The sequence below is a fragment of the Passer domesticus genome, chromosome 4, assembly GCF_036417665.1.
Source record: "Passer domesticus isolate bPasDom1 chromosome 4, bPasDom1.hap1, whole genome shotgun sequence".
In the NCBI taxonomy this organism is placed as follows: domain Eukaryota; kingdom Metazoa; phylum Chordata; class Aves; order Passeriformes; family Passeridae; genus Passer; species Passer domesticus.
Window position 1 is genome coordinate 59,201,933 of NC_087477.1, and position 18,281 is coordinate 59,220,213.

An 18,281-nucleotide genomic window follows, 5' to 3' on the forward strand; every position below is an offset into this window, starting at 1 on the left:
AGAACTACCTAAAAAAAATATTTTGCTTTGCTTGTCAGACTGTGGGGTTATAAAACTAGGTGTAGATTACTATGGATGCATCTCATTAACATTATAATTTATAAATAAGGTGATAAGAAGTGAGAAAAAGAGGTAACTTAGATGCATTGTTTTGTTCTGTGTTCCAGGACATCTCAGATAAAGGGGAACCTTTGCTATGAATAGCCATGTATCTGAATCAACTGTTTTCAGCCTTGACTTTTTTTTTCAGAGGCTACATGGAACAATGGTGTTTGCAAGATTTCTCCCCTCCCTTCCTTTTTATTTTTTTTCTTTTAAGTGACCTCAAATGGACATGGGGTGCAGATCGGGATTCTCTGGTATGTAGTGCATTGCAATTCTTGGGTGTTTGCGGGGATCTTAGGACCTCTGACACTCTTTAAAGTCTTCTCCAAAGTAGGATGGAAATACTATTTGTCTGCTTCTTTGGATGCCTCTCTGTAGTTTCAGCCCAAGATTTTCCTTGAAGCTCAAACTAAAACACAGGAGTAATACTTTTTCTCAAGAGTAGACCAGGCTGCACCAACTCTGCCAGTTTTTCTAAAACTATCTTGCAGAAGCCAGTCTGCCTTTTCAACACATATTTTTAAAAGGATGCAAATTGCATCACCTTTAGTATGCATGTATACACAAAGTACTTTGTGCTGAGTATGAATAAAGTTGCTTCAGCTGCAACAAATGGAGCTAAAGCCTAAGCAAGGGCACTGGAAGTGGAGCCCTACCAAGAGTTTATGCTTTTAAGATACTGCTCCAGAAGCTGTACATTACACAAACATTACACTATGACATTACACTAAAGTCTGGGAACTCTTTCCTATAAAGCAGTTGTTTACCTCCAGTTCTTCACCTTCAGCACTAACGGGTCAGAATGGCCAATGCCCTTGATTTAATTTAAGGGGTCAGTATTTTGAAGGACTACTTTTGTCAATAGCAGATATCTCTTCTGTAGCAGAAATTGGGCTGTGAGCCTTTCTACAAGATGTATGCAGGGTAAGAATACTTACCCAGCAGTCACTGCAGTCCTGAATGTTCAGCAAACCCATTATTCTTGTTGAATTAAAATAAACAGATAATTGATAGGCAGAGCATAAGAACTGACAATATAATTAATGTTATTTTCTTAGTTCCACCCATACAGGTACACCATAACTGTAACTTTTCTTTTAATTTATACTTCTTTAAATGGTATGTGCTGGTCAGCATGCCTAAAAGTATATTGTAAGCTTAAGTTTGGCCATAGCTTCCCTTTCGTTTTGTAGTCTGATGTTCTAAAACAATTATAAATGCTCTATTGAAATGCAACTGTCAGCAGGTACAAATGTCAACTGATGTTTTCTTTTCAAAGTATCTGTTAGGAAAATATATAATACAGCCTAAGTTTTCCTCTCCTATAAATTCGTGGATCAGAGTTAAGCCTGTCATAACAATGTTGGTTTCTTAGTGCTTGATAATAGTGATTTACTGTTTCATTTGAACATCTGTGGTGTTTATTCATTATTATCCTCACTCTTACATTCTTTGTTCATGATGTGACAACAAAGAACTTGTTATTCAGCAGTCCCAGTGGTTTAAAATACAGTTTATTTTATTGAAAGTTTGTTAATATTTTCTTTTGTTGATATAGTTTAAAGAGACCTAAATACTGAGAAATACTTATATGCTTTGCACATAATCTTCTTACAGCGGTTTCAAGGAAATCTTCAAACTATGTCAATCTGTTAAATAAAGAAAAGTCAGCAAATTGAAACAAATTTTCATTTACTTTTAACTTTCTGTTTATTAAATATGCCTGATGTTAAAAAAAACACCTTTGCTGCATATTCAAGCTTTTTTGAGCTGGGCAGAAAAGTTTACAGGTGAGCACTTGTTGAGCTTGTTCAACTTCTTTTTCTGAATACACGAGTCTGTCTACAGAGTAGATTACAAGGGCATCAGGAGAATAGGTGTTTTTCTTTGAAGCTCTAGAGGAATTGTATTAATATGGTCAAACAGAGCACCTAATAGGTAGGACCACTTAAATGGACTAGGTTTATGCACTGTTTGAAAGTGAGTTGCTTTGGTTTGGTCTGTCATATATATATCAACTAAAAGAGTCATAAGTGTTGAGTTCACAGAAAACCAAAAATGACCATCTCAAACTCCTTTTTTGTAGTACCATTTATGATAGAAGAGAGTAGCACTTTTTGAATTACCTGTATAACTCTTTCTTGCACTGCATCTTAAATTGATCACGTGCATGAGTAAAATAACAATATCATAACTTAGTTGGTAAAGAGCAACAGAGACAAGTACTAATTATAAATGATTGTAACACACTGACAGGAACCTTTAAAAGGCTGGTGGATGACAATGACACTAACTTTTATTTCTTAGCAATTTCTCTGAATAGTAATTATTTGTACAGAGTAATTCAGATGCAACTGAATTAATCTAAAGGTGACACAGAAGTCCCGATTTTGAATTTTTACTCATGCAAACATTATTTAAGACTGAAAATAGTGTGGTAAGTTCAGTGGTCTACAGGCTTATGTAAAAAATTGATTTTATATATATATATATATATAAACCTAAAATGGTAAATAATTTGGAGCAATGCTGAACTAATAGAGGTTACTAGGGAGACTAGGAAGGTCATCAGGAGTTAATCAGAACAGAATTTATTTCAATAAAGGGGGCAATTTCAGTGATATGGATATGTTGGAAATAGTTTCTAAAATATGCTTTAATTAGGGATTTTCCAGTCAGTAGGATTTGTTGAGATAATCTGGTCTTATATAAGAATATATAAAAGGCTAGACAAAACTAGAGATTTTCCCCTGGCATCTCTATCAGGTTTGCTCCTTCAGTTTAACTAAGTCCCTGTATACAGACTTGGTGAGGAGGAATCTGATGAAATATTAGACAGTATTTCTAGTCTGAGGTTTCTCTGGCTTCCAGCCAACGGATCTCCTGTTCCCAGTGCTACCTGCTACACCCGGCTCAGCCACTGGATTCCCATGTCCATCTCTTTGTGGGGAAATCCATATCTTCTTTTATACTTCTGGTTCTGCCTCAAGGTATAGACCAATGGCTGCAGCTGCTCTTCAGGAACAGGGTCTGGTCTGCATCCCTCTGCTCTTCAGCAAGATAACCAGTCATCAAAGCTCCGCATTGTTCTGGTTGCCTCTGCCAAGTTTTGCCCTGACAAGAACTCAGAGCATCTCAAGTGAATCCTGAAAATTCTTAAAGGAATCAGTATTTTGATCAGAAAATATCCTGGTGCCTTTCTCTTTCCAGCCTAGTCTTTCATAATACTTTGTAGAAAACTCCTCACCTCAGGGCGACAGGAAGCTCCAGTGTGGTCAGATTCCAGGCAGTTGTAGGATGAATGATCTAGTCCAAAATGAAAGTTCTGTACAGATGTGTCACAATTGGAGATGCACAGTGGAAATGTCCACTGAATTGGGTTTACCCATGCTACAGTCACACGAACTGATCTTCAAAGCACATCCTGGTATATTTAGTTTAAGAGACACCTTGATAGCTGCTTACATTCTCCTCTCACATTAGTAAACTGAGATACCTGCATTTCTTCAGAAAATATTTAATTATTTGCTTAACCAATTTTAAGTGCTTTCCAGTTTCTTGTCTGAAGAAGAAATACACACAGAATATTGCTTCACTACTACTTCATACTGCTCAGATACTCTCTCACAGGATTACCTTCAATACTGTTCAAGTGTAACTCATGTTCTTTTTGCCTTGGTTGTCAAATCCTTTTCTGTGTCACTACATTCATGTCTGGTAAGGTGTGAATGGCTAATTCTGCGTTTCTAAATTTATACGCAGCAATTTTTCTTTGTTTTAAGGGAGAGAGACAGACATAGTGGATAGGAAGAATTGAAGTAGAACAAGATACATCCCCTTATGATTAAATTATTTGATGTCTCAGATTGTTAGTATTTTCCTTTAATATGGTTTTCTTCTTGTTTAAGGCAGTGTACCATGAGGGATTAAATGCTATTATTATTATTAGTAATGTAGTATTATTGTTCAGTTTTTCTTTCTAAATAAAATTCAGTTGGATAGAATTTATATTAGTAAAAAATTGTAGCATCAAGTGTCCATTTAGGTGGTAATGTGTCAATGTAAGTCACAATTTTTTTTTTATTTCATTGTCCAATGTTAAATTTACATGACAGAATAAACTATGTAGATTTTTTAAAAAAACTTGTCCTCAGTGCTTTCTCTGGAGGAGAACAGCGCTTAATATCATCACCATACAGCCATTGGATATGGATTGGGTTCACCAGACCTGCTGCTGGTGACCCTGTGGACCTGTACCTTAAGTTCTTGCTTGGCCAGTGAGTGCCATCCAGCTGATGGCCTGTGGGTTGTGTCCAGCAGAGGACAACTCTGACTACCCTAAATTTTAGTCACCATCTAATGTGAGGTGTAATTCTCCTGTTTTAAAGATATGTGTAATGTAATACAAAATACATTCCATCAGAGAAGACAATTTTGTGCATAGAGAGAGACAGCAAGCTTTTGATTACGTGGTTTCGGTATTTCCATTATTCCTTACAGAGTATATTCACCTTTCTATACAATTATTCATTAACTTAGCTGACCTTTGGATTAGTCCATAATTGCCTAATTTTACACTACAATTTCGGTAGAACCTATTAATTGTATTTCTATTGGGTACATGTTGTCATTGCCTAGTTATTGTAGTTGCATGGCTTTTTCTGTAATTTCAAGCCAAATTTACTTATATGCTGCAATTACAGTGTGTGATTCAGTGCAAGTCTCTGGTTCTGTTGCTGCTTCAGTCCATGCATATTTCTTTGGCTCTTGTGGGAGAAGGATGGTGCCTGCTCACATGTGTACCAGAATTTGGAACTATTTCAGATAAGTTTGGTTTTATGAGGGGTTGTACTAGATTTCTTGTCACCTGAAGATTTTGCAGGAAATAAGTGATTAATTGTGATAGAACAGATGTTCAAATGGATATGATGAAATACCATCAGCTTAAGTGACTGGTAATGCCTTATAAAGGATTGCTCATTTGATATATTTTTTGAGATGCTGATGATATTTTGAGGTAGAAAATTGACTTTGCAATTTGATGAATTTTATAGTTAGTGTGGGATGGCATTTAATTAGGTTAACTTCTTTTTATTGAGGTTATGGTTCTCAGCTTTCATTTATCAAAGGTTTGTTTTAAGTCTAGTTTCACTGTGGAAAGTGTATCTTGGATCAAAGCGCTTAGCCCATCAACAGTGTATCTGCTCATTTTGAATTTGATGGCAATTAACCTTTCATCAGTCAAGTGTAGATAGTGTGTGAATGGTGTGCTGACGTGTGACACATGGATTTATGTGTTCCTGTCTTTGTAGCTTTGTGTGATGATCAGTCTGAAACTTGCAGGAGATCTGGTACTGCCATGGTTAGTATGTGTTTCACATATCCAGAGAAGTTATCAACGCTGTGTCCTTCCTTAGCAGTTTGGGGATAACCTTTATTTAATACCTGTTGTCCCTCTTCATTTATATGTACTTAGGTTCTATAATTTGCTTTGGTTATCCTCTTCCTATCCTACCTTCTGTTCAAGTCTTCATTTGTTTCCTGCTGCTTTGTCTAGATGAACAGTGGACTATGGCTGTTTACATTCTGGTTGTTTGATTGCATGGTATGGCCAAAACCCACAAAGAGGGTAAAACTTACCAACTGAGAAAACAAGATTGCACCTCAAGTCCTGTGTTCAGTTCTGGGCCCCTCATTATTGGAAAAAACATTGACGTGTTGGAGTGTGTCCAAAGAGGGGCAGGGGAGTTGGTGAAAGATCTAGAGGCCAAGTCCTGTGAGGAGTATCTGAGGGAACTGGGCTTGTTTGTCCTGAAGAGAAAGAGGCTCAGAGAGGCCCTTACCACTCTGTACAACTGCCTGAAAGGAGATTGTGAAGGTGGGGGTCAACCTCTTCTCTCAGGCAGCTAGAGACAGGATAAGAGGAAATGGCTTCAAACTGTGCCAGGGGAAGTTCAGGTTGAACATTGGGATGAATTTGTTCCCAGAAAGGGTTGTTAAGCATTGGGAGGGACTGCTGTGCTGGGAGATGGTAGAGGCACTATCCACGGAGGTGTTCAGGAAACAACTCTGTGGCTCTTGATACCATGATCTAGTTTACTAGGTGGTGATCAGTCAAAGGTTGGACTTGATGATATCAGAGGTCTCTTTCCAAACTAAATGGTTCCATGATTCTGTGAAAAGGCAACATACAGCATCTGGTTACAACATTTCAGTTTGTAATCAGAAGACTAACTAATTTCTGCAAGGAAAGAGAAGTGAGAAGTGTGTCCTATTTCCTCCTTTGTCTGGGGTGCAGCAAGAACTGCTCAGAACATCAGGAATGATGATTTTAGCGTAATGTTTCTTGAAGATGTTTTTTCCGTCTTGAAATATTACTTTTTTATCAAGTTCATATGTTTGCAGACAGGGCTGCTGTTCTGAGGGAGCAGGAGAGCCTGGGATAAAGGGTTGACAGGAACATTATAAAATTCATCAAGGATGAGTGCTAAAGTCCTGCACCTGAATGGAAAGTCCTCCTCAGCAGGACTGGAGCTAGCTAGCTTGGGAGCAGCTCTTCCAAAAGGACCTGGAATTGCTGTTGAAGAGCATGGCACTTTGGCAACAGGGAGGGCCAGCAGCCTTCTGGTGTGGGATCAGGTACACATTCAGGAAATTGAGGAAATTGACTGTCTCCCTCTGCTCAACACTTGTGAAACTGCATGGAGATACTGCATCCAGTTTGGGGCTTAAACTGCAGGGAGCTCAGGAGAGGATACCAGGCTGGTCAAGGAGGAGCACCTGTCCTAAGAGGTGAGGGCTGATCTGACGAGAAAAGATGACTTTGTGTGGATTCAGCATCAGTGGGAGATGATCCAGAGAACGTAGGTAGGCACCTCCTAGTGGTGCATGGTAAGAAAATGAGAAGCAATGGTGATAAATTGCAACAGGGAAATCTCAACTAGATATAAAGAAAAAAATCACTAGGAAGATAATTAAACAGCAGAACAAGATACCCAGTGAAGGTTTGGGATGTCTTTCCATGGAATTTTATATTCCAGCTGGATTAGGCAAGCACCCTTGTCTAAATTCAGAATTGGCCCTTTTTTGACTAGAAGTAAACTTCTCAAGATCCCTTCTAAATTTTATGTGAAAACTAATATTTTTTTCTGGAAAATTGCAGAAATCATCTTGTATTTTTTGTTTAGTTTTGCTACTTGTGCAAAGTGCTTGATCTCTATGGTGTAGCACAAAAAGAGGGTTGTAGAAACAGATAGTTTTCTGCCTCAGGTCTACAAAACTGAACATTTTTGTCATCACATATGGAGATAAAGACATGGTCAAAGTAAGATTGCTATACTAATCAAGCTGAATATATTTTAGAGTTCAGCAGCTCTGAAGTGGTGCAGAGAATTACCTGTGCTTGGCTAGACAGATGTGAGAAAAATTGTCAATTGATTTCTGGACTGCAGCTTGATAGGAGTAGAGGCAGCAGTTATACTGATATGGCCATATCAGTGTTTGGATGAACTTTCAAGGAGAGAAGATAAACTTTGTATTATGTGAGAAGACTGATGGATAAAGAATATCTGAGATGCTTTGAGTCTTTATGACAATTTTGTGAGATCTGTAAAATCCATTTGAATTAATAGCATTTGACCAGTGTAATTTCAAACAGTATGCAGCATTATGTGAAAATTGACTTGGAGAAGAGCAATTTGTGTGGATCTCAGAACAAAATTGTGCTCCTGGAAGATAGCTTTAATAGTATCTGTTGTTCTTCTTGTTATAAATCCACATTTCTATAAATATTCTTTGCAGTCAGATTGTGCCTTTATTAAGTGCTCAGAGTTAAGTCTGGTTGTATTGTTCAGAAATTTTGAATTAGTTTTTAATGTATAAGTATCACAAAGATGTTGAAGATTTTATGAGACATGTGAAGGTATCACTTCCATTAAAATTAGTTGGACTGAAGTTAATGTGTGTTGGAGAAAATGTTTAATATATTTCAGAGATGTGCTTCAAGATGTAATGACTCAAAAGATCTTAATCACCCAATACTTGTGATATGTATGAATATCACAAGGTTAATAGTCTAAACACACTCAGATACATAGGCAGCACTTTTTGTTACAGAGTGAACACCAGAGGTGCGTGTTCTTATTCTGTTACTGCTATGATTGTTCATTTTTTTGCAAAGCTTATTTAATGCCAAGCAAACTTCCCTAAGTACCTTGTACTTCTAATCTAGTGTTCAAATGTTTCTGTGTAGGAATTCTTAATATTTTTTCCACACTTTTCCCTGATAATTAATGTCCAAATTAATCCCTTCACTAAACACCCAGGAAGAAGAACGGAAAGAAAAAACAGAGGAGGAAATTATAAACAGCCAGACAAATATGAAATAAAACAAAGAGCACAAGGCACTATGTATATTCAGAAGAAGAATCAACCTAACAGTATGTGGTGGGTGTACTGGAAAAAAGACACAGAGAATAAGTAAAACATACTTCAGTGGGAGAGAGAAATACTTTTTGACACACAAAAGAATATCCGCAAGTCTGGCAAGGCAGAAAGGTTGGGAAATCGACGAAAACATTGGAGATGGAATGGATGGGGAAAAAAGAGATTTTTGTCAAGAATGTCTAAACCAGTTTAGGAAGGATAAAGAGGAAGGACTATAATATCAGTGGCTCTATAGCCCACAGGATTATGAGGAGAAAGTAATGCTTTTTTGACACATATTTTCAGTAGCTGTATTTTTTTGCTTGCAGTTACTTTTATTTTCCCAGAAAATTTCTGTGACACATAAAGCATATCAGTGAAGATGCTGATGATGAAAAGCAACAGTTCACTTCCACAGAATTATGACAGAACTGATGACTATGAAGTCAGCCATAAAGTCTGAAAGATAAGTCTGGAAAGATGTTTAAACATTCACTACTGACAGCTAGCAGTGATAGTGAGCTTTCAGGCAAGTCTTTTCTAGAAAAATGGAATTGAGTTCTATTTAATGAGTCATGACTATGTGGTCCTAATTATTTTTGCTATTTGAGAGTAGTATTTGCATACCTAAAGAATTGCTGGTAAATTCTCAGCTTCTGAGGATACCACAAGTCTATCTAACATTCATGTTTTATCTTAAGAAGATTCAAGAACGTATGCAAATATATAATTTAAATTTCTGACATGAGAGTAATTACTCATTCCTTCCACACTGAAGTTGCATTATCTCTGCATTTAAGGAACTTTGCTCTGCTTCAGACATTTCTTAAACTTATCATCCTGCCAGAGTTCAGATTTTCATCTACACTTGGTCCTATGACTTGATCACTCACATGACATGACTAAGTACTTGCATTTTTTGTCTTCTGAACTAGAATCATCACCATCCTCTGTACAAATGTCTGACTCTGCACATCGGTGCGTCGGTGATCATGTTTAGCTTTTCAGCAGAGCTTTAGGACTTTTTTCATGTGTGGAATTTGGCTATGTCAGGTGAGCTCTGACCTCACATTGATGGGGCCATGAAACACACTTTACCACATACAAGCATATAATGCTGGGTGTTCTGGAGCAAGCTAGTGTCTGATTAGATGATCTGTTGGAAAACTTCCCTGGGAACCTTACCTGTCTTGACTGACTTTTTATGAAGGCCAGTCTGGTTAAATGCACTATTTTGACAAACCTGTGAAGCAGTATTGTTGCTAACAAAGTAATCTGTCATGTTTACACTTCAAGAAACATTTTTTGTTCGGTTTTTTTTGGTTTTTTTTTTTTTAAGCAATACAAAATAAAGGTTAAATTGCATTATATTTGGACAAAGGACGTATCCTGGGGAGAACAGCCAATGAATAACAGCTGTCTTATGGCATGTTTCATCATTTAGGTAAGTGTCACTGTGCCCTACCTGTGGTGGTAAAACTCCTGAAGCAACTGAAGATCCTCAGGTAAATGAAGTAACACAACTAACGTTGCTGTTTTCATTCACATATGTAAGGTGATAAGGAAAGAAGTGTATTTGTTTTAGCTCTGTCAGCATAGAAATTATCTGAAACACTCACTTTCCTCCTTATTAATTAATTAAATAATCAATAAAGAGTATGTCTTGTACAGAAGGATTACTATCTCCAAATAGACAAGGCCCCTATGAAGGTTGTCTAAACCTCACAGATACCAAGAGCTTGACTGAGTTGCTTGTGCATAGACTCAAAGCTTCAGCAGAGATAACTCAGGTTCCTTGACAAGTCTCTTCTTTTCCAGATGTCTACAGCTTCCCTATAAATCAGCCCATCTTGGAAACTGAATATCCTTGTGTGTGTTGGATAGGAATAGGAGCCTGGGAATGTACAGCTAGATTGATCCTTAGCTATATTTAAATACTCTCACTTATGCCATACATGTGTGTAATACTTTGACATGCATGATCCAAATAGCAGTCAGAACACTTTCACTATATTAATTTTTTTCCAGTCCATTGCATAACTTGACAGATGTTAATTGCAACACAAAGGTCACCTGACTTTTCTCATATTTAATGGAGAACAAAAACCTATATTAATGGCTGAAGAGAAGCATGTTGCCTGATGTTGAAAAGACTTATTTAGTACTTTGTCATTTGTGCCCAGAGATTTATTAGTCATGGTAATATTTCCAGTTAGTTGAAGGACAGAGACCATAATGGGGGCACTTTTGGCCTAATTGCTGGTAGCTGTGTACATGCAGTTTACTATTGAGTTTATGAGGGTACCTGAAGTGTTACAACAACAAGCATCTTAAAAGGTGAGGTCTCTTTCTTATTTATAAAATCATTAAAATCAGAATTAGCACCTGCATTACTAGACTTAAGTAGCACTGTGCCATGGAACAGAAATATTTTAATGTTTGATGATGTATTTTTGTTCTAAATCATAATCTCTCCAGACATTCTGAAAAAGACAGTGAGTGAACTTAGCTGGAACAAATATATTTTACAGTAAATGGAGAGATAATCAAGTATTATGTTCTGTGTATAGTGAAATAACCTTTAGATTAACTTGGAAAGGAAAAGACTTCCTCTTTAATTAAACTTGCCTTTCTTCTTGGGGTTGTGAAAGAGACCGGATAGTGCTACCATTAAAGTGGGAATGGTGTTAATTGACATTAATCTTCATAGGTGTTTTAGATTTGTTTTAATGGCAGAGAATTAAAAAGGTCCTCAGCCGAAGTTAACTGTCACTAAATAATTGAATGGAATACCTGAATTTAACATTTTGTTTTCTGGTTTGGAATGAAGTTTGTTGCCTTCTGTTTTTCCTTCTATCCTATTCCAAACCCTGGAGAAAATGCTGGAGATACCCAAAAACTTGGTAAAACATTAACAGGTTTGACCCATCTTGTTTACTAAAGAGAATGTTTCTTTATAGAACATAGTCTAGCAAGGTCGATTAACTGATAACACTATCTCAACTGATACTGCAGACTTTTTACATCTGAAGGGATTTCTATATTTAAAACAAACTAATTCAAATCTGTTTAGCATGACAAATGTTGGTAATTCAGGTTCCTAGAAGTGAATATGTACACAGTGCCTGTCCTGTTGCCTTCACATGACTAGATGCTCTTTTGAGGGAGCTTGGTGCAACTCCTCCCAAACCAACTGGATTGACAATTCAAGTTGGCAGGTGGTGTGCTCTGCTTAATTGGAGGGTGTACAAAAGACTTTCTCTATATTCTGGTCACTACCTTCTTCCGTCCAGTATCATTCATTCTTAGCACAGTCTTGTTGCTGCACATCAGTGGCTGTGGTTTAGGAATCAGAACTGTAGAACTGGGTTCCATCACATTTCGGAGATACTATAGTCTTTACTGCACTCTTGGTGGTCTTGGGCACATTTTAAAGACAAGTTTAGAAGATGGTTTTCATCTAGTGAGATGGCTTCATCTCACTCAATCACCTGTGAAATGGCTGGTAAGAGAGGAATAGAGTAAGAATAGCTGTTTTCATCATGTAGAACAGGTCTTCCACACGTTTGGTTACATTATTATCTGATTCATGTTGGTTTCTTTGCCAGTTTAGCAAATGGGTTAGTGAGTCACAAGCTCTTGTTGGCCTTGTGTACTAGTGTAGAAGTCAATTGTGTTTCTTTTTGTGCAGTTGGCCTTTTTTTTGGGATACAATATTTCCTAGATAAAATCAAGTAGTTCCATGTATATAGTCAGAAATGCGCATTTTAAATCAAGACTTGTCAGACACCAAGTAAAGAAATGTTGCCTCTAATAAAACTATCTTCTTAAATGGATTTATTTACTGGTGCCTGGAAAAATCACTCAGATATTGGGGTGGAATTTTTCCCTCTCCCCCTGGAATTGAATTAATAGCTTTCTGTAAGCTGTCATTGTATACCTATTTGTAGTTCAGAGTTTTAAAATTGGAGGAGGACTAGAGATACTCCAGTTAAGTAAGACAGAAAGTGAAAAAATTAAAAGTGAAAATCTGAAATCTGTTTTTATTTTCATTTTTTCTTCTTGTTAATTTCCAGTTAATTTAAATATATTAAATCGTAGAAAAGAGCCAAGTGGAGATCAGGTTGCTCAGAGAGATTGTGCAGCTTCCATTTTTGGATGTCTGCAATAACCAACCTGAGCAAGCCATGAGCAACCTGCTGTGACCTTAGAGCAAGCCCTGCTTTGAGCAGAAGGCTGGACTAGAGAGACCTCTCATGATCTCTTTCCAATGTGATTTGTCCTGTGAATCTATAAATAAAATTAAGGACTCTTTGAAATGTCAAGATATTCAAGTGACTTTGAGTTGAGGTGTTGTGGTTGTAACTCCTGTTTGGTTTAGGTGGTCATGGCTTGACCTCATGTACTTTCCATTTTGGCTAAATCTCTGCTGTTCTTAATAGCTTTGTGGAAGAAACTTTAAAGCAGAACAAAGTAGTGTCATAATCACTTCAAACTCTGCAAATAACTGGGCTGATCCAGAGAATCAAGTGCCCTGTATATATAATTTCAGTATACTTTCTACTGTTTATGGGATGGAAGACAAAAAGAAGAAGGTCAGTTTGGTGGTAGTTATGTGTCTTTCCTTAGGGAGCTAGTTATAAATTAACTTTTAACTCCTCATCATCTTAATGCCTCTGGGAAAAAGCTGGGATTGCCTCTGCACTCTGAGCAACTCTAAGCTAATTTATAAAGTAATTAGATGCCAAAAAGTGCAAGCAGACCATAAATAGATATAATAATAATAATAAAAAAAAAGATGTGTGGCAACAACACATGAAAGAAATAGGTAGCTCTGAGGGAGAAAGAGTGTACATTTACAAAACTTAGCTTCCTAGTTTTAGTGCTCCCATTAGTGGGATCCTGCTAATGGGAAATGTTAAATATTTAATATCTGACATTTCTCTATGTAGTGCAGTAAAGATTAAGTATTTTATGGTGCATTTCAATTTAAAAGAATGAAAGCACTTTTCAGGCTGTTACAGGGGAGCTGTCAGTGAGCCTTGTATTTAGACTGCGTATTACTTTCTGCTATAATAGACTCTTTCAACTTGTTTGCAGCAAGCTAGGTATGAAAGTTCTGATATCTGAACAGTGCCTTTTGTTCATCCTCTGGAAACCTATTGAGCTGTGGCAAGGTTTCACTTCCCAAATTAAGTAGGCATGCCAAAACCACTGAGAGTTTCCACAGCCATGACAGTTTTGATTTTCAGTGAGACTTGCTAGTGTTATCCAAGAGGTGATGCAAGGCCTTTCTACTACAGACTGGTTTGAGGCATTCCCACAAAGGGCTGCAGCAAAAGGCAGGCATGCCTTCTCTCACTCTGTCCTTTCCTGACTTTTTCTGTCCTTTCTTTACATGGAACACACTGGTGGTCTTCTTTCCTGTAGTAAATTTGCTGAAAATTTCCACTCTTAGTTTTGAGGGCAGCTTATGTCTGTGTAATTTAGAAGCCCTTAATAAAGCAGTAACATTTTTAGTTTTGGTGTACAGTGTGAATTGGCACAAGGATATTAATTTAATTCCTTCCTTTTACTGGAATATTGTGCTTGTGTTAACATTGAATCTGATTTATAGGGGTTGCATATTTTCTGTAATTGCTAGCCAGTGCGCATTTGTGAAGGTAGGTTGTGTGACTGTTAGTTACTGCTGTCAGTCTCGAGCAGTTTGCTTGACCTCAAGCCCATAGGATTTCCTTGAAATAAACTGGATGAGTAATATAGGTTGCAGTTTTTAGCACTGGAGAAATACTGAAGTCCATACTCATTTGATTGAAATGGAAAGAAAACTACTTTCAGGCATTCTTTGATCTTTTGGTGATATCTGAATGAATTTGCAGATGCAACCAAGGTATTGCAATTTTTAAAAATGATCTAGGGATTAGTTGTCTACTGCTGCTTATCTAATTAAAAGATAGGTAATAAATGAATGTGTAATTATTTTCCTTGTACAATTTGTTTAATCTTGATAAAATAGGTAGCTAACAAATGGTCTGAAAATGGTGTAGCATTCCTTTCAGTTAACTATACCATGTATACATACAGCTATATAATTGGCATATGACTGCAGCTTCTGCTTCTGCTAATGCTTAGTTGTAGCACATGGTTGTAATGTTTGCTTGCTTAAAATGTGAATGGAGTTTAATAAGTATACAAGGCTACTAGGAAGGAGATTCTGTTGATGCTCTTTTAAGTAGCATGCAATAGGTATGCTATTATGAAGATTAAGCATCTCTTAGAAATATCAGCAGCATTTCTTGGAAAAGAAATGCATGTAGGGAAAAGCTTTGGAATTGCACTTCTGTTTTAAAACAGGAAAAGGCTGATGGTAAGATGATGCCTGCTGCTGCTTTTGTGGGTTTGACTCATGGCTTGAGATTTTCTATATGGGTGATGTGTAAATGCCTCTATTAACCCACTCTCCACCATCATAAAACAAAATGTTGGTAAATATATCTATTGTAAATAAGGGCCTGTTTCTTTTGGCACTAGAATGCATTTGTGTTTGCACAAACTATTTTAAGTAGTGTTCAATATTTTTATCTCTTTCTTCTCCAACTCTTGTTTATTCAGTTTCACTGTGTCTTGTGTTTTTCCAAACCTTGGTTGTTTTTTTGTTTTTTTTTCTTTTTTTAAATCACACAACATAGAGCTGATAAAGCAGATGATGAGGACGATGAAGATCTAATGGTGAATAAAACATGGGTCCTTGCACCAAAGATTCATGGTGGTGATGTAACTCACATATTGGACTCCTTACTTCAAGGATATGACAATAAGCTTCGGCCAGATATTGGAGGTAAGCTCATAAAATGATTCTGTACAATAGAAAATGTGAACTAGAGATGGTGTGCATTTGTCAAAGATGGCAAAACTCCATGCTTATTCCAATATTTAAAATTCAATATAGCAAGCTAAATATAATAGTAATAAAATACAGTCATTTTCTGGAACTAGTAAAAAAATGTTCTGTGCAAGATAAGACTTCATGGTCTATTTATAATATTTTTTTTTTTTCTTATGGAGGGTACTGGTTTTGGGGGACAGTGAGCAATCTGTAATAAATCACTAAAAGGCAATTATAATTTGCTTTGTTTAACAAAGATCTTCTGTCAGAAAGAATTGTAGATATAAACCAGCCATGGTCATTTCAAAAATTGATCTTAAGTCTTTAGGACTTCATTAAAGAATTATTCCTAGACATTTTATTCTTACTGTAAGAAATTCATTGTGTCTATTTTGAGCAAATATAACTCAACTCAATTGTCTTCTTCCCTTAGCTAAGCTTTTGAAAAAAAATTCAAGAGTCTAAAAATATAACTTAGAATCCATTTTTTAGTGGAATATAGGAAGAAAAACTACATTGCTATAGATCAAACTTTGCAGCTCTATGGAGGCAATTTTGTCTTCCAATAGTCAAAGCATCAATTTGCATATAACTATTAAGCATAAATACTTGAAAGAATCTTGTTTTGAAAACATATAGTACATGAAACTATGCCAGCTCCTTGCATGCAGGATCAAATAAGAAAAACAATATATTTTCTCTGAGTTTGTTTCCTCAAATGTGAAGGAAGAGGTGGAGGACATAAGTATTTGTGATGTACCTGGCATTCCCTATCAAAGGAATGCCATGTAAGTCTGTAAACAGCACCACAATCTAGACCTGTTTCATTTATGTATGGGAAGAAAAAGACACAATCTCAAATTATGCCTCTTCCTTTGAAAGCTTCTGACAAATTCTTTTCTTTCCCAAACTTCTTAGTGCTGTTTTATTGGTGACTGTTATCTTAGAGATGTTGAAAGGCAATAATTCTCTCCTTGTCATAATATAATCACATATGAATCTCATAAAGTTTGGTTTAAATCTTTTCCTTCATGTTCATTTAATTGAATTACTAAAAACATTTAGACAACATGGAAAGTCCTCCAGTATGTTTTTCCTTAAATTCTCAATGTGTGACAAATGTATAGCTTACTGTTGGTTTTTCCCTGTTTGATGCAACAGACAGAAAAGTGATTGTGAGGAAATGAACTGTCTCTTCTAGGATTCTTTCTAATGATTAACTTGCAGGTGGGGATGAAAGAAAAGATAATTATTTTTCTCTTTTCCCCCCATAAAACTTACAAGTAAATGGAACAAATACAGAGGAGGAATTTATTCTGACATGTCAAATGCATTTAGATGGGCATAGAAGAATTTTGATGTAATTCTTTTATTTATTTTTCTGGTTATATTCTGAGTCTTGGTAGGACAAGAACTGTCTTTTTGTAAGTAACTCAATGTACAGCTTTTTGGATTCAGAATATCAGTTCCCAAAAAAAGACCCTTAGTTCTAGCTTCTCTCTCATACATGTACCACTTCTCAAAATTCTGTACCAGTGTGACCTTTGCTATCTGGGGCCTGCATCCATCCACTATACTGGAACTTAAAGTTCATGAATAATCAGCCAGAGTAATGAAAAAAGGAAACATTTGGGAGTATTCACTTTATTTTGAAGAAATGTTAAGTATGATTTTGCCTCAAGGAAGAAATTTTGGACAACATAAGATGAAATTTCTGACTTCAGGTGAAAGCACTGCATTCTGTTCCGTTATTTGGGAGCTGCAGCAGATATTTGACAGAAAAACAAAATCAGGCTATAGTTTATTCATCTTAATCTGCTTCAAATATTTGGATAAAATCTGGTGTCAGATTCCTTTCTTCAGAGTGTATGTCAGTTCTTGTACAACAAGGTTATTGAACTGGAATTTTCATTATCTTTCAAAACATTGGAATCCCACAGAACATTCTTATGATTGAATTACAAAGCTCATTTACAATAGTAACATTTTTTGTTTTGAACTTGGGCTGTTTGGGTTTGAATCCCAGAGCAGAATTTAGTTTTCTTCCTGGTATTGACACGGAATTTCAGCATCTCACAGTGAGAAAAGAGTTCCATTGTTAAACATGCAGTTAGCTGAGGGACATGCTAAAGAAGAGCCAAATGAAAATTGGAAATTTGGAGGCAATACTGAAATTTAGTAGGGGAAAACCACTCTTATAATTTTCTGTTTGTCTCATTCTAACATCCATGAGTTATAGTAATTACTTAACTTCTTCCCTTTGCTATGTTTAGTAATCTTACTGGCCTTTAACTCAATTTATGTAGTAGGCTTGAGGTGTTTGGAGCATAAATGTTCTAACATTCTTCTACTCTGTATGAAGTAATAGTAGTTATGTGATAAAGTCTCCTGTCTTTGGTATAAATATTTTTAATTACAGATACAACCTTGGCGTGTTGATATACTAATAAAGCAGCATTATTCTCACTGTAACATTACCTTCTGGGTGCATGATTTTGTAACCATACTGTTTCAGCTCTAGTCCTGCATCAAAGTAGCTATTATTTTTGAACTTTCCTTTTTAAAGGAAAGAATTCTGGCTTCTCATTTTTCACTTCTCTCATCCTAGGGGCACTGATACATTAATATTAGCCTATCAAGGTACAGATTATTTTTTCCAGCAGTGATGTGTGTATGTGCAAAACACAACTGCACTATCTGAAAATTTAATTAAAAATAGGAAACAATCATCACATATCTACAACTTTAGTGAGTGTTTTCATTAACAGTTTAAGAAAACTCATCATTGATGGAAATTTTAAGAATGGTGGGAATTTAAGGGTAATTACTCATGGACATAGAAAAATTGAATACCTAGAGAAATGTG

At 36.3% G+C, this 18,281-nt stretch overlaps 1 protein-coding gene across 9 annotated transcripts in view; it reads left to right on the forward strand.

The window, feature by feature from the left end:
• Nucleotides 1–18,281, forward strand: part of GABRG1 (gamma-aminobutyric acid type A receptor subunit gamma1) — a 54,211-nt gene that overhangs the window by 1,468 nt on the left and 34,462 nt on the right. For 2 of the 9 annotated variants that reach the window (XM_064418273.1, XM_064418279.1), the window contains exons 2-3: nucleotides 168–359; nucleotides 15,219–15,367. In XM_064418273.1, coding sequence (XP_064274343.1) covers nucleotides 15,256–15,367 — 112 coding nt within the window. In that variant the 5' untranslated portion in view covers nucleotides 168–359; nucleotides 15,219–15,255. Of the gene's footprint in view, nucleotides 1–167; nucleotides 360–9,973; nucleotides 10,035–15,141; nucleotides 15,368–18,281 lie in introns of those variants that run through there. The other 7 variants (XM_064418270.1, XM_064418277.1, XM_064418271.1 and 4 more) reach the window with 6 other exon arrangements.